This window comes from Octopus sinensis, linkage group LG10, assembly GCF_006345805.1.
Source record: "Octopus sinensis linkage group LG10, ASM634580v1, whole genome shotgun sequence".
Classification (NCBI taxonomy): Eukaryota; Metazoa; Mollusca; class Cephalopoda; order Octopoda; family Octopodidae; genus Octopus; species Octopus sinensis.
In genome coordinates this window covers 24,302,670-24,314,761 of record NC_043006.1, presented here as the reverse complement: position 1 = coordinate 24,314,761, position 12,092 = coordinate 24,302,670, and the positions used below count along the sequence as shown (strand labels likewise).

The 12,092-nt window shown below is 36.2% G+C and overlaps 2 protein-coding genes across 13 annotated transcripts in view; one reads left to right on the top strand and one right to left on the bottom strand.

Moving 5' to 3' along the window:
* LOC115216500 (phosphatase and actin regulator 1) overlaps positions 1–7,637 on the top strand; it is a 343,004-nt gene extending 335,367 nt beyond the window's left edge. For all 12 annotated transcript variants that reach the window (XM_036506369.1, XM_036506363.1, XM_036506364.1 and 9 more), the window contains one exon: positions 4,560–7,637. In XM_036506369.1, the coding sequence (XP_036362262.1) occupies positions 4,560–4,575 (16 nt within the window). In that variant the 3' untranslated portion in view covers positions 4,576–7,637. The remainder of the gene's footprint in view (positions 1–4,559) is intronic.
* The window catches only part of LOC115216499 (myb-like protein U), a 169,431-nt gene continuing 164,740 nt past the window's right edge, over positions 7,402–12,092 (bottom strand). Inside the window, exon 18 of the mRNA XM_029785926.2 lies at positions 7,402–10,812. Within this exon, the coding sequence (XP_029641786.1) occupies positions 10,705–10,812 (108 nt within the window). The 3' untranslated portion in view covers positions 7,402–10,704. The remainder of the gene's footprint in view (positions 10,813–12,092) is intronic.

Sequence of the window (12,092 nt, the reverse complement as noted above, 5' to 3'; positions counted from 1 at the left end):
ACTCGGTTCAACATATCTACACAAGCATGGCATATCGCCCAACGATTGAAGGCTGCTTTTAAATGGGCCAGTTATGCGACACTAGCATCGGCCACGACTACGATTTTACTTGGCTTGCTGAGTCTTCTCAAGTACAGCATATCTCCAAAGGTCTCGGTTGCTTGTCATTGCATCTGTGAGGCCCAACGTTCAAAGGCTGTGCTTCACCACCTCATCCCATGTCTTCCTGGGTCTACTTCTTCCACAGGTTCCTCCACTTTTAGGGTGTGACACTTCTTCATACAGCTGTCCTCATCACATGACCATATCAGCACAATCATCTCTCCTGCACACCACATTTGATGCTCCTCTTTTCTCTCAGGGTGCTTACACTTTGTTATGCATGCACACTGACATTACTCATCCAGCGGAGCATACTAACTTCATTTCTTTCAAGCCTTGTGCATGTCCTCAGCCCATGTTTCATTGCTATGTAACATGGCTGTTCGCACACAGGCATCATACAGTCTACTTTTGTCTCTGAACTTTGCCCAGGTTATTCTTATTCTATCAACTACTTCTAGTTTTTTCTCCTAGCATGTGATGGAATCCGTTTTCTGTACATTTTCAGTGTTTATTGCACCTGTGCATCTTCCACACACAAAACCTATCTTCCCAGTTAATCTTCCTTTGATATTGCTGCACCTCTTATGTGTCCATAGCTTATACTGGGTACATCTTATGGAGTTTCTACCTACGCCTTTTCTACAGATCAAGCAAGGTCATCTACCTGAAGGGATCTGTGATTTGACTGCCTTCCTACTTACTAAGACTTTGGTTTTTGCTAGTTTAACTCTGAGGCCCTTCGATTTTAGACCTCGCTTCCACGCCTGAAACTTCTTCTCTAGTTCTGGTAGTGACTCAGCGATTAGAGCAAGATCATCAGCATAGAGGAGCTCCCAAGGGCAGCCTGTCTTAAATTCCTCTGTTATTGCCAGGAGGTCTATGATGAACAAGAGGTGGGTGAGCACCAAACCTTGGTGAACTCCTACCTGGAATTCTTTGCTATAGTTGTTGCCAATCCTCACCTTATTGATAGCATTCCTGTACAGCTCTCACCAACTACACCTCTATTCCTAGTTTCTGAATTGACCACTAGATAAGGGATCAGGGTACCCTGTCAACAAAAGCCAAGCACAGAGGTTTACCTTTAGCTAGGGATTTCTCCTGCAGCTGTTTTACCAGAAATATAGCATCAGTGGTACTTCTCCCTGACACAAACCCAAACTGCATATCATCTTAACTAATTCTCTACCTAATTAGTTGGGCTATGACTTTTATCACATGATCCAACAATTTGATACCTCTGCAATTTATTCTGTCTAAAGCCTCACCTTTACCTCTGTAGCAGTTGACTATGGTACTGCTACACCAGTCATTGGGTTTGACTTCTTCATGTATCACCTGGTTAACTATATGGGTGACTACCCTACACCACCAGATATTTTAAGCATCTCAGTGATGATTCCTGAATGGGCTGGGGGCTTACTTGTCTTCATACCCTTAATTGTTTTATCTACTAAGGTACTGTTGATTTGGATTGCTAGTCCCTTTGTTGTCTCCCATTCATTCTCTTTATTTAGCAAACTTTCATAATAGTGTCTCCAAGTCTCTCTCTTTGCAGCACCATTAAATGCAAGTGAGCCATCATCCATGCAGACATATTTCTCTCCTATGACATTGCAATTTGAAACATTTTAAGTCTCTGGTCCTCGTGACGCAGAACATTGGCAAATGTCTTCTTATCCGCTTCCCCTCTGGCTAAGTAAGCTCGTCTCCTGGCTTCCCTTCTAGCTATCTGATAGTTTCCTGCTACCACCACACTTCCATGCCTGTTTCTTTTCTTTAATGGCCCTGACAACTACATTGTTCCACTACCATGTCACCTAAGGTCAAGAAGGGACTTTGCACCAGCCATAGATCTGGTCAGTAGCCCTCAGCAAATTGTCCTGTAGGAACCTCCAGTTGTCCTCCACATTATGTGATGCTATATCTGCCACTTTTTTGTTAGAAGCTTGACATAATGTCTCTAAATCTCTGTCCATTCAGAGGATCCTTAAGCTTGCAGGCCCTTCTTTCCCACACTGGTCATCTTCTGGGCAGCCATTTACCCCTGATCCTGAAGTCACTAACTACTAACCTATGATCTGAACCTCATGTTGCAGTACATGTGTGAATTTCTTCCTTTCTACCTCACCTTTTGCCTAGTATGCTTGTCACCTAGATGCCCTTTTGGCTAAAAGGGCATCTCTCCCTACTACTCACTACCTTCCCCAGATTTTCCAAGCCTGTCACTTATCCTTTACTGCCCTGTCAACCATATCATTCCACCACCATGTTATTTTGCTCAGATTCACATCTGTTCTATAGCTTTAACAAGATTATTTTGTAGAAATTGTCAGTTTTCATCTCAGATATGAGTATCTACCTCTCTCTCTCTCTACAGTTCACATGCATCATTTATGGTTTCTCTAAACCTAAAAGATCCTGGAATTGGGAACTACAAGATCTTTTAGTTTCCATACCATCTACTGTTTCTGTGCCTACTATAGTCACTATATGTGTGTGTGTGTGTGTGTATATATATATATATATATATAAAGGTCCTGGTAGGGTATAAAGTCAGTGTATTTCCAATGAAGCACTCAACCCGAGTTCCGGGCTATCAAATGCTGTTAGATTTCAGGCTAATTCTTCAAATATAGAACATCCTGGTTACATGACAGTAAAACTGTTGCATGGGTTCAGCAATGAGTAAAATATAATCCAAATAAGAGAAGGAAATAACTTTAACACATCTTTAATGACCAGTTACAATTGTTTCTGTACCAACTCTGCTGACACCACTAGTTGAAAATTTACATAATATTTGCAGTTTTAGACATTAGTGGCATTTCATCAGACTTGCATTAAAAGTCTGCTCTTACACTGTGCATTTTCCAGATATTGCTTTTGCTTATATCGGGAAGAAACAAAAAAAATGTAAATAAAAGTATGGTTAGAGAGTTGAATATTTAGTATAGGGAGCATGTGAAAAAAAAAAAGATGTAAAGGAAGAAGAAAGGCAACAAGGACATGATTACGACAAATATGAAAGTGAGAAGGAGGAAGGAGGTGCAGTAAAAGCAAAAAAGGATGAAAGATAGGGGTAAAGTTTTGCAATGGCCAGTAAGTATGTAGTGACCAGTAAGAAACTTCATTGGTACAGAACTACTTCAGTTTACCACTTGTGACATACATCATTAAAGCGACAAATGGGTAAGACCTTTGATGCATGTCTGATAAAGTGCCACTCTAATGTCTAAAACCACAAATATTGCATAAATTAACACTTCAAACTTTATCATAAACTGGCGTTGCAAGCAGAGTTGATACAGAAACAATTGTAACTGGTCATTAAACGTGTTAAAGTTACTTCTCTGGATCATAGGTGTAGGAGTAGCTTCTCAACTTCATGGTGCTGGGTTCAGCTTCACTGTGTGACACATTGAGCACATGTCTTCTACTATAGCTTCAGGTCAACCAAAGCTTGTGAGTGTATTTGGTAGATGAAAACTGAAAGAAGCTCAATGTGAGTGTGTGTGTGTATATATATATATATATATGTAAATAAAAAAATAAATAAATAAATAAATATACCGCATGTGTACCGTTGGCGATTTTTTTTTTCCTCCGTCTTCCCTTCTCTGGATTTTTTCTTTTCCTATGTTTCTGACGAAGAGCTCTGCTCAAAGCGCAAAACCCTCCTTCTTCCCTTCCTTCCTGAGCGTCCAATAATACTACATTTGTTCCACGTCCTTGCGTTGTTATGTTTTCTTTTTGTGTTTTCATGTTTAGATTAACTTTATATATATATATATATGTGTGTGTGTGTTTGTCTGTGCTTGACAACTGGCATTGTTATGTTTATGTCCCCATACCTTAGCTGTTCAGCAAAAGAGACCGATAGAATAAGTACCAGGCTTAAAAAAATAAGTACTGGGGTCGATTCATTCTACTAAAAATTCAAGGTGGTGGCCCCAACATGGCTGCAGTCTAAATGATTGAAACAGGTAAAAGGTGGACACAAGTCATGGGGTTGAAGATTAAGAAATTACTCGTCTATCAATCAATCTCCAGTTGACCCCTTCTGAACAGTAGCTATTGACTAGATGTAACTATTATTGAAAGGGCCAGTTCCACTGACCAAACAGCTGCAGTATTTATTGTTCTGACCAACACAAGACTTACCACTAATTCTTCATCATTATCATACATCTGTTATGGGTTGGAAGTTTGATACGATCCGATGTGTCCAAGGACTGCATGTCTGTTTTGACACTATCCCAAACTTTATATCAGTTAAAACAAAACAAGTATTGACTTGCAGAGCTTTAGTTGACTTTTAATTGCATCTGTAGAGGGGGCTTCCTTTCACTGATTGGAATCAAAAGAACTAAATATTAAATAATCTCAAGTTTACAAGTCACCACAGATTTTAAACAAATGTCACTTTCTGTCAATTTTTTTTTTCTTTCCAGGTTTCATCGGCCATGAATTTAATGACCTCAAATCTAGCAAAGCTTCCCGATACAAGCCTGGTCAGTGCCAATCTACCCAAGAGAGAAGCAGGTCTTCAATGGGGTACTGCCAACTGCTTGTTTCTTTCAGCTCCCATTGGAAAACAATGGCGAGTTATACCTCTAATGGGGCACATTGCAACCGCAGGAGGGTCTCCTTGGTTTTTAACTCTCTCTCTCTGACTTTTCTTCTTTACAGAGGTCTGTTTGACTGGACTGCCTCGGCATTCTTCCAAGAACTCAATATCTCAAACATTTTAAACAGAGCTCAATCAACACCTTCTCTCTTTTTCTTAAGCTGCCCACTGCCTTCCTCCAGTTCTTTGTAATCCAACTTTTCCTTTAGTTCATCATTGGGTTCAGCTACAATTATCAATATTTCATGCTTCAGCTATTTGGTCATTCTGATGATGAAATTGTGATCACCTAAATCTCTCCATAAAACAGATTTGTACTATATCTATCACTGAAACAATATCCAACCCCACTTTATCCCCCACCCTTACCAGAAATGCCACTCCAGTCTCATTTCTTCCTCTTTTTTTTTTCCTACTCTCCAAATCTTATATTTAACAGAAACTGATTTTAAAAACTAAATCCCAAATAAAATCACAAAATATTTAGAAGTAAACACATTAAAACAAAAACTAAGAAAGTTAACTTCCCAATTATTGCCAATTTTTTCACTGAACAATTCCTCAACACTTTGGTTGTCTAATTTGATAGAAGAAATATACCAAGTATATTTTTAAAAATAAGGTGAGAAATGTAAGTAATAAATCAAACCATTTCATTTCACTCTCTGTTAGCATTTATGCTGATGAGACAAAGAACCCCTAAGTTCTTTGCGTGTGTATGTGTGTTTGTTGTACTCTGTTTACCGATGAGGCAAATGGAATTAAGTGAAAGGGGAAGGTTCAAAAATAACGTGCCTCGAGACAAACATTTCAAATTATTTTCTGACAAAACAATCAAGAGCGAAAAGGAAAATTCTACACGAAGAATCAGTTATTGTTTGCTGTTAAGAATGGCTCTAGTATCATTGTAACCATTGGGCAAGATACCTTTTCAATTTTATGTCATTATTTTTATTAATAATAGTAATAATAATATTATTATTATTATTCATTGTAAAATAGATTTAGTATTGTTTTTTCTTTCTAAACATCTAAAGGTACCCTTGCCTGTTCTTTCTCTCCAAATGTTTGAAAGGAGAAGTGATAATGAAAAATGTTGTGCCAATCAAAGCACTGATTACTCTACAGATTGCTGCTCATAGCAGTACTAATTTACTAACTCACTCAGCTATCATCTTCCCTATTGCTGCTCTTCTTTCTTATCTTTGTTATATTTGTGCAGCAAGCAGAGGTGGCCCTCAGTGACCTTCCCCCAGCCTGCTGCACTAATGTTATGATTTATTTGGAATGCAAAAAACAGTCCACTAATTTTATTGTTATTGCTGCATACAAATTTTAAAAATAATTTTTTAAATCTTTTTTTTTTTTTGTCAAAATTAAAGGAAATTAAAAGAGAATTATTTTTAACTAAAAGTTAATTTCATTCCTGTGATTTTTCTAACCTGGAAGATTTGGAAGGTGAATCTTTAAAATCCATTTTGTCCTTCCACTCTGCTCCCTTAGGACAACAGATAAACACCCTTGCCTTGCAAACCATTTTTGATAAATTTGTATGAGTCAGGTGTCCTTTAAAGAATAACACTTTGAAGAAAACAGTGTGATGTGTTGATGAAAGGGAGAATATTATTCTGCCTACCACCTCACCAGGAGTCTCGCTTTTTCTCGAAATAAACCCAGGCAGCCTTCATCATGGAATATATATCTCTCCTTCCTCCTTTTCCCTCCATTCCCTTTTTCCTATACCAAAAAAAGGTATAGAAACTCATTAATTTGTCTTTAGTTTAATTGACAACTAATTTCCTACTATGTGAAGAGGAGTTTTCCGAGAGATCTAAGTTAGATGAAAATGCTGTTAACATTGTTTTTGTTATTGTTATTTCTTAAATGGGAGAGGCTGTGATATGCAGTTGTTGAATAAATTATATATGTATGTGTGTATATATACATACATATATATGTATGTATATATGCATGTATACACACATATATATCTATGTATGTATACACACATATATACATGTATATCGTTAACAAAATGTTCAGTCCTCATTCCATTAGATTGTTAAACACTTATTGAGATAAAATTGCAGGAAACAAAAAATATTAGATTTTACTCGTTTTTAAATAATTTTATTTTAACATTTAATCCTAAGGGCCATAAATTAATCCTTTTAAATTTTGTAAGACAAATATTTCATTAAAATAACTAAGTAAAACAAAAAAATTTACTAAGGGATATACCACTACTGTCTTGGAGCTTGTGTGCATGTATGTGTGACAGCTATTACACTTTTAGTGTGTGTGTAAATGAAATTGTGAGGTGTGTGCACAGGCATGGAGGTGCTGTATGGATGTTTATTGCAACTCATGCCCCAATTATCGTCTCTCTGTATGTTTGCACATATATAAAAATAGAGGGAGAAAGTGTATGTGTCAAGATCTGGTTGCTTACACAGCTCTCTATATTTTACATATGTAAATACATTGTTATATAATTATATATATTATTATACATTTTTTCCCCCATTAACAACAATCAGACAAACCTGATCAGATGCTCTCAGTTTAATTAGTTAAAGCAAAAATGCCATTCTCTCTAAAAAAAAAAAACTTTTGTTATTCCTCTTAAATTTTATTTAATTTGACAGACAAGCTGTTATAGTTTATTTGAAAACCCGTTGTATTTTTGTTCTTAACTGGTGGGGGGTACCATCTCTCTCTCAAATTTTTGGCAGCAAAATGTCCGTTAAAGACAAATGGTACTCAAGTTTCTCTCTTTTCTTTTTTATTATTAGAAATTGACTTTTGGGAGGGAAAAAAATTAATAGCAGAAAAAGAGGATGGAGATAATTTGAAGAAGTGATTTCAAAGTTGAAATAAACATGTCATGCTGTACCAATTACTTTCTGTTTTGTTGTCTCTTTTTCTAGTTTTTAATTAATGATTTTTCTTGTGTTGGTAAAAGAATGTCCAGAAAATTGTACAAGGAGAGAAGTGATGGAATAGTCACCAGTATTTAATTCCTCAAACTTATTTTGTCACCTTTCTGTTGTTGTTTGACTTGCCAGAAATAACAGCCATTGGCTGGAATGACTTACATTATGTGTGCATTTGACTAACTTAAGACTGTACAATAACTATGGATTAAAGGGATGAACCCTGAACAAATTCCAATTAAAAACAATAGAATGGAATTAAGGACTTCAGAGTATTTAGTCAGTCACTCAACAATCTCTACTAAGTCCATAACTCTTTAATGTTCAAATTATTCAATGTCTGTGTAAATGGTGGGGTGACACTATAATTTTGTCATTGAATAAAGTTACCAGTGCTAAAAACAGTAGCCACATTATCTCTTAAATAAAACATCCTGTCATCTTAAAAATGAAAGGATGTATGAGATGATTTACTTTATGTCTGAAAATAAGGACACGTGTCACATGTTTGGCCTGAGCTCAATTTAACAACTGAAAGTTATTTACCTCCACTGCAACAATGACAATCATAAAAGCAAAAGATGCCACATCTCCAAATTGCAACAAAACCTGATCATTCGGCATGATGGCCTCTTCTAATTATGCCGTAATGTTCCTGCCTGATGAAGCTACCACACTTGCTGTCCATTTTGCTTCAAATGCACCTATTTCAAATGTAATATCACTCTACCCCTATTAACAGGCCAAACTTGGAAATTATTTCTGTCCTCAAAAAACTTTTCAATACTTTTTCTTCCTCCAATAAGAAACAATGAGAATATCTTTGATTCTGCAAACCAAAACTTCAAATGCCTCTCATTCTTTCTCGCTTTCCCACAACAATGGCAAAAGAATACCATCATCCCTGACACCATCAAAACTACTGACCATATGGAGAACCTCGATTGGATTGTTCTGTGACTCCTCTCTTCTAGCTTGTGCTAGTAGTGGTCTCTCTGCTAATAACTTTGGTTTCTCCCAACATGCTAACAACTTTGATGTCTTCTTAACAACACCTATTTCTAACCACTAAAGGAACCTCTACATAATAGCCTATTCTACCAGACAGAACAGCCAAAACTCCATGCTACTTTCTTAAAAAAAGGAAGGACACATTAGCAAAAAGATAGGATGGTCATGACTGGAATACATTTGATCATGAATCTGCTTGAATCAGCATTGACCTGTGACAAGTGTCAACCTTGCATAGGTAGACAATTCATGCCACAAAGTGCAAGGCATAGTCTTGTATCTCTCTCTCCCTCTCACACACACACTTTACATAGTAAAATCTTAAAATTTGCTACAAATGTTATGCCTATCATTTCTAATCTCAGTAATACATTTTTATAAGTGTAGCCAAGACATACTGATACATTGCTGGACCCCTACAAAGTTCACATAAAGCTCAGGCTGGGGTATTGTACACACAAACATAACAGAAAGCATTCAAAAGGTCAGTCAGTTGAATGGCAAAACTTACAAACATGTGACAATCAATGACTCACAAACGTGCTGTTTCTTCTCTCACTTCCCTCACTACTAAGACAGTTTTTTGTGTGAAATTGGTCTTTAAGGAAAGAGATTATTCAAATTGTGTTGTTAGTAAACAAAAGTGAAGTGAAATAGTTAGAGCTGGGGTTTGCAAATAGCTGTACTACAATATTGTGTTCTTGCCATATAGGCAGAGTCTAATGGAAAATTCCTGTTCTCACTTTGTTTTTGTTTTGTTATTCCTTAATGTAGAAAAACAAAACAAGAAAGCACAGAAACATATCAAATGTTTTTTCTTTTTTTTCTTTTTTTTAAGGAAAAACAAGACATTCTGTTAAGATCTTTGTGGTTAGTAGTGTTTTTTTTTTTGTATTAATATTTTTAGCAATAAAACCATCAGCACTGAGAATACAGAATTGGTGGGCCTTATTTTGTTTTTCAGAAGGTTGACCACTAATGAGAAAAAGAACCTCTTGAGTAAATTTTCATCAGACTTTTTAATTGATTTTGTTTATAGAATTTTTCTAAATTTATCCCTCTTCTAATAAAAGTTACAACTTTAAATATAATTACTAGAATTCCAAGAGAGAAGTGGTGGTCTGAGTTGGCAAGAATCAATTCACAAAAGAAAAATAAAGCAAAACAAGAAGGCATGTTAGTGTGCTGTGAGAAGAAATCGGTATCCTTCAAAGCAGGTTCCTCTTTTAGGATAGACTGCCACATAATTCACACTAATATACCTCAAGGATATTTGCCTTTTTTGCTTCAAATTTTATTAACCTGGGTTTGCTACACTAACAATGCCGTATTTGTTATTATTTGTAATAAAAACTGAGTCTTCTCAAAATTATTAACAATGCTTCATTTCTTGAGAAAGAGTACAGTTATATTTACACATGCACATCATATGGTTGAAGCAGCGTGAAATGTCAAGATGTGGGAAGTGGTGAAATGTATGTGGAATGAACTGGTAATGATGTTGCTGCCTTTTATATAATGAAGAGGGAGGGATTCTTGTTATAGAGAGTTTTTCTTTTTCTTTTCACTCAAGATATTTCTTCTACAAATTTACAAAAGGTCTTTTAAGAGTCCTGATCCAAAGAAATATTTGACTTGTGGTTGAGCAATAAATCAGTGATCATCTTAACTTCAGTTCTGTATAGTTGTATTGCTAGTTAAACAATGAGCACATGGCTATGATGTACAACATAAATATTATAGAGCCAATTGAAAAGGAGATAAAAAGTGGGGAGGGGGGTTCCTTCTCTGCACATGTGGAAGAGAGAAGATGCAAAACCAGGTGTTGGAAATTAGAGGTGGAGTCTCTCTATTATATATTTGTTGAGCTTCCCACTGATACCGAAATGTACACAAAACAAATAGAAAGTTTGAACAGGGGTGCAAAAGAACTAAAATTAGAGCAAAAATAGTCAAATTTAAATATTAAACTGATGGGAAATGTTACAAAGTAATTAGTGAACATGGGTATGATGTTAAAAGTTATGAAGAATATATGGAATAGGAACGATTCTTTGGTTTCGGCCGCCGGTTCTTTGAAATAACCCCATCAACATAGAAGATATCGTATTTTCGTTCTGTTGCAACAGACTGAAATACAGAAAGAGAAAGATTTTGTTAATGCTACACAGATACTTAGCAATGATATAACAAAGGCATGCTAGAGAACAAAAGTTAAAATCATACTCCAGCACACATACACAATTTCCCATTTTGGCAAAGGAACTTAACACCAATTCATAGAATGTAAACTAATAAAAAAGAGATTTGAAATTTAAAACTAAATTGCTATTAATAAAATTAGAGTAACCCTCAAGAGGTTTTTCTTTGTAATCCCATTGATGGGTAGAGCTATAATTACTGACATTTCATGCTACAAATACTGTCTTCTACAAACATATATTAAAAAAGAAAACTCAGAAGGAAATTGTATTGAAAAGGGTTGGAGAGCAACAGTTAATAATTTAAAGTTCTGGATAGGTAGATAATCATTTTAACTTAGTAAAATAACTTGTTTTAACCTCAAGGAGATCCAAATACAATAACTCTATTATATTATTTCTATTTCTTGGAACAATATCGAAATGAATAATGAATGGTATGCTTGCACTCAGTGGTCCAGAGAAGTAAGATGCATGGAAGTGCCTCTATGAAAGGTTCCTAAATGTGGAGGAGAATGCATGGGAGAAAGAGAGAGTTTTCAAATATAAACTCAACTAAATTAGGGATCAGCCGTCAGAGTTGACAGCAGTATAATAGCTAAGACAATTAAGGATATGAAGACAGGGAAAGCCTCCTGGACCATCAGGAATCACCACTGAGATGCTTAAAATACCTGGTGGATGTGTCCTAATCCCTCATATAATTAGTCTGGCTATCCAGGAAGATGTCATCCCCAAAGACTGGTGTAGTAGTAGTATAGTTAGCTATTGCAAGGGTAAAGGTGATGCCTTAGAAACAAATATGGAGGTAATATTCTAACCTTTCATCACCTGGCACAAAGCCACCTCTGGCAATACTACTAGCCCTTCTCAAGGGATCTTTGTCTTGGTGATCTCACTCATGCCAATACCATGTAAAAAGCATCCAGTCCATTCTGTTGACATTTAGGAAGGGCATCAAATTATAGCAGATGTTGCTGGTGATGGTGTCATGTAAAAAGCACCCAGTCCACTCTGTAAAGTGGCTAGTGCTAGGAAGGGTGTCCAACCATTAAAAAAAGACCAAAGTAGACAATCTTCTGGCTTACCATGGAAGAAGTAGACAACGAAGAAACTCAGAAATAAACAAATTTTGAACCATCCGTAACAACTGCAGGGATCCATGTATTTTACACTGATCTTCTAAAATTGCAGTGGAAGCCACAAGCA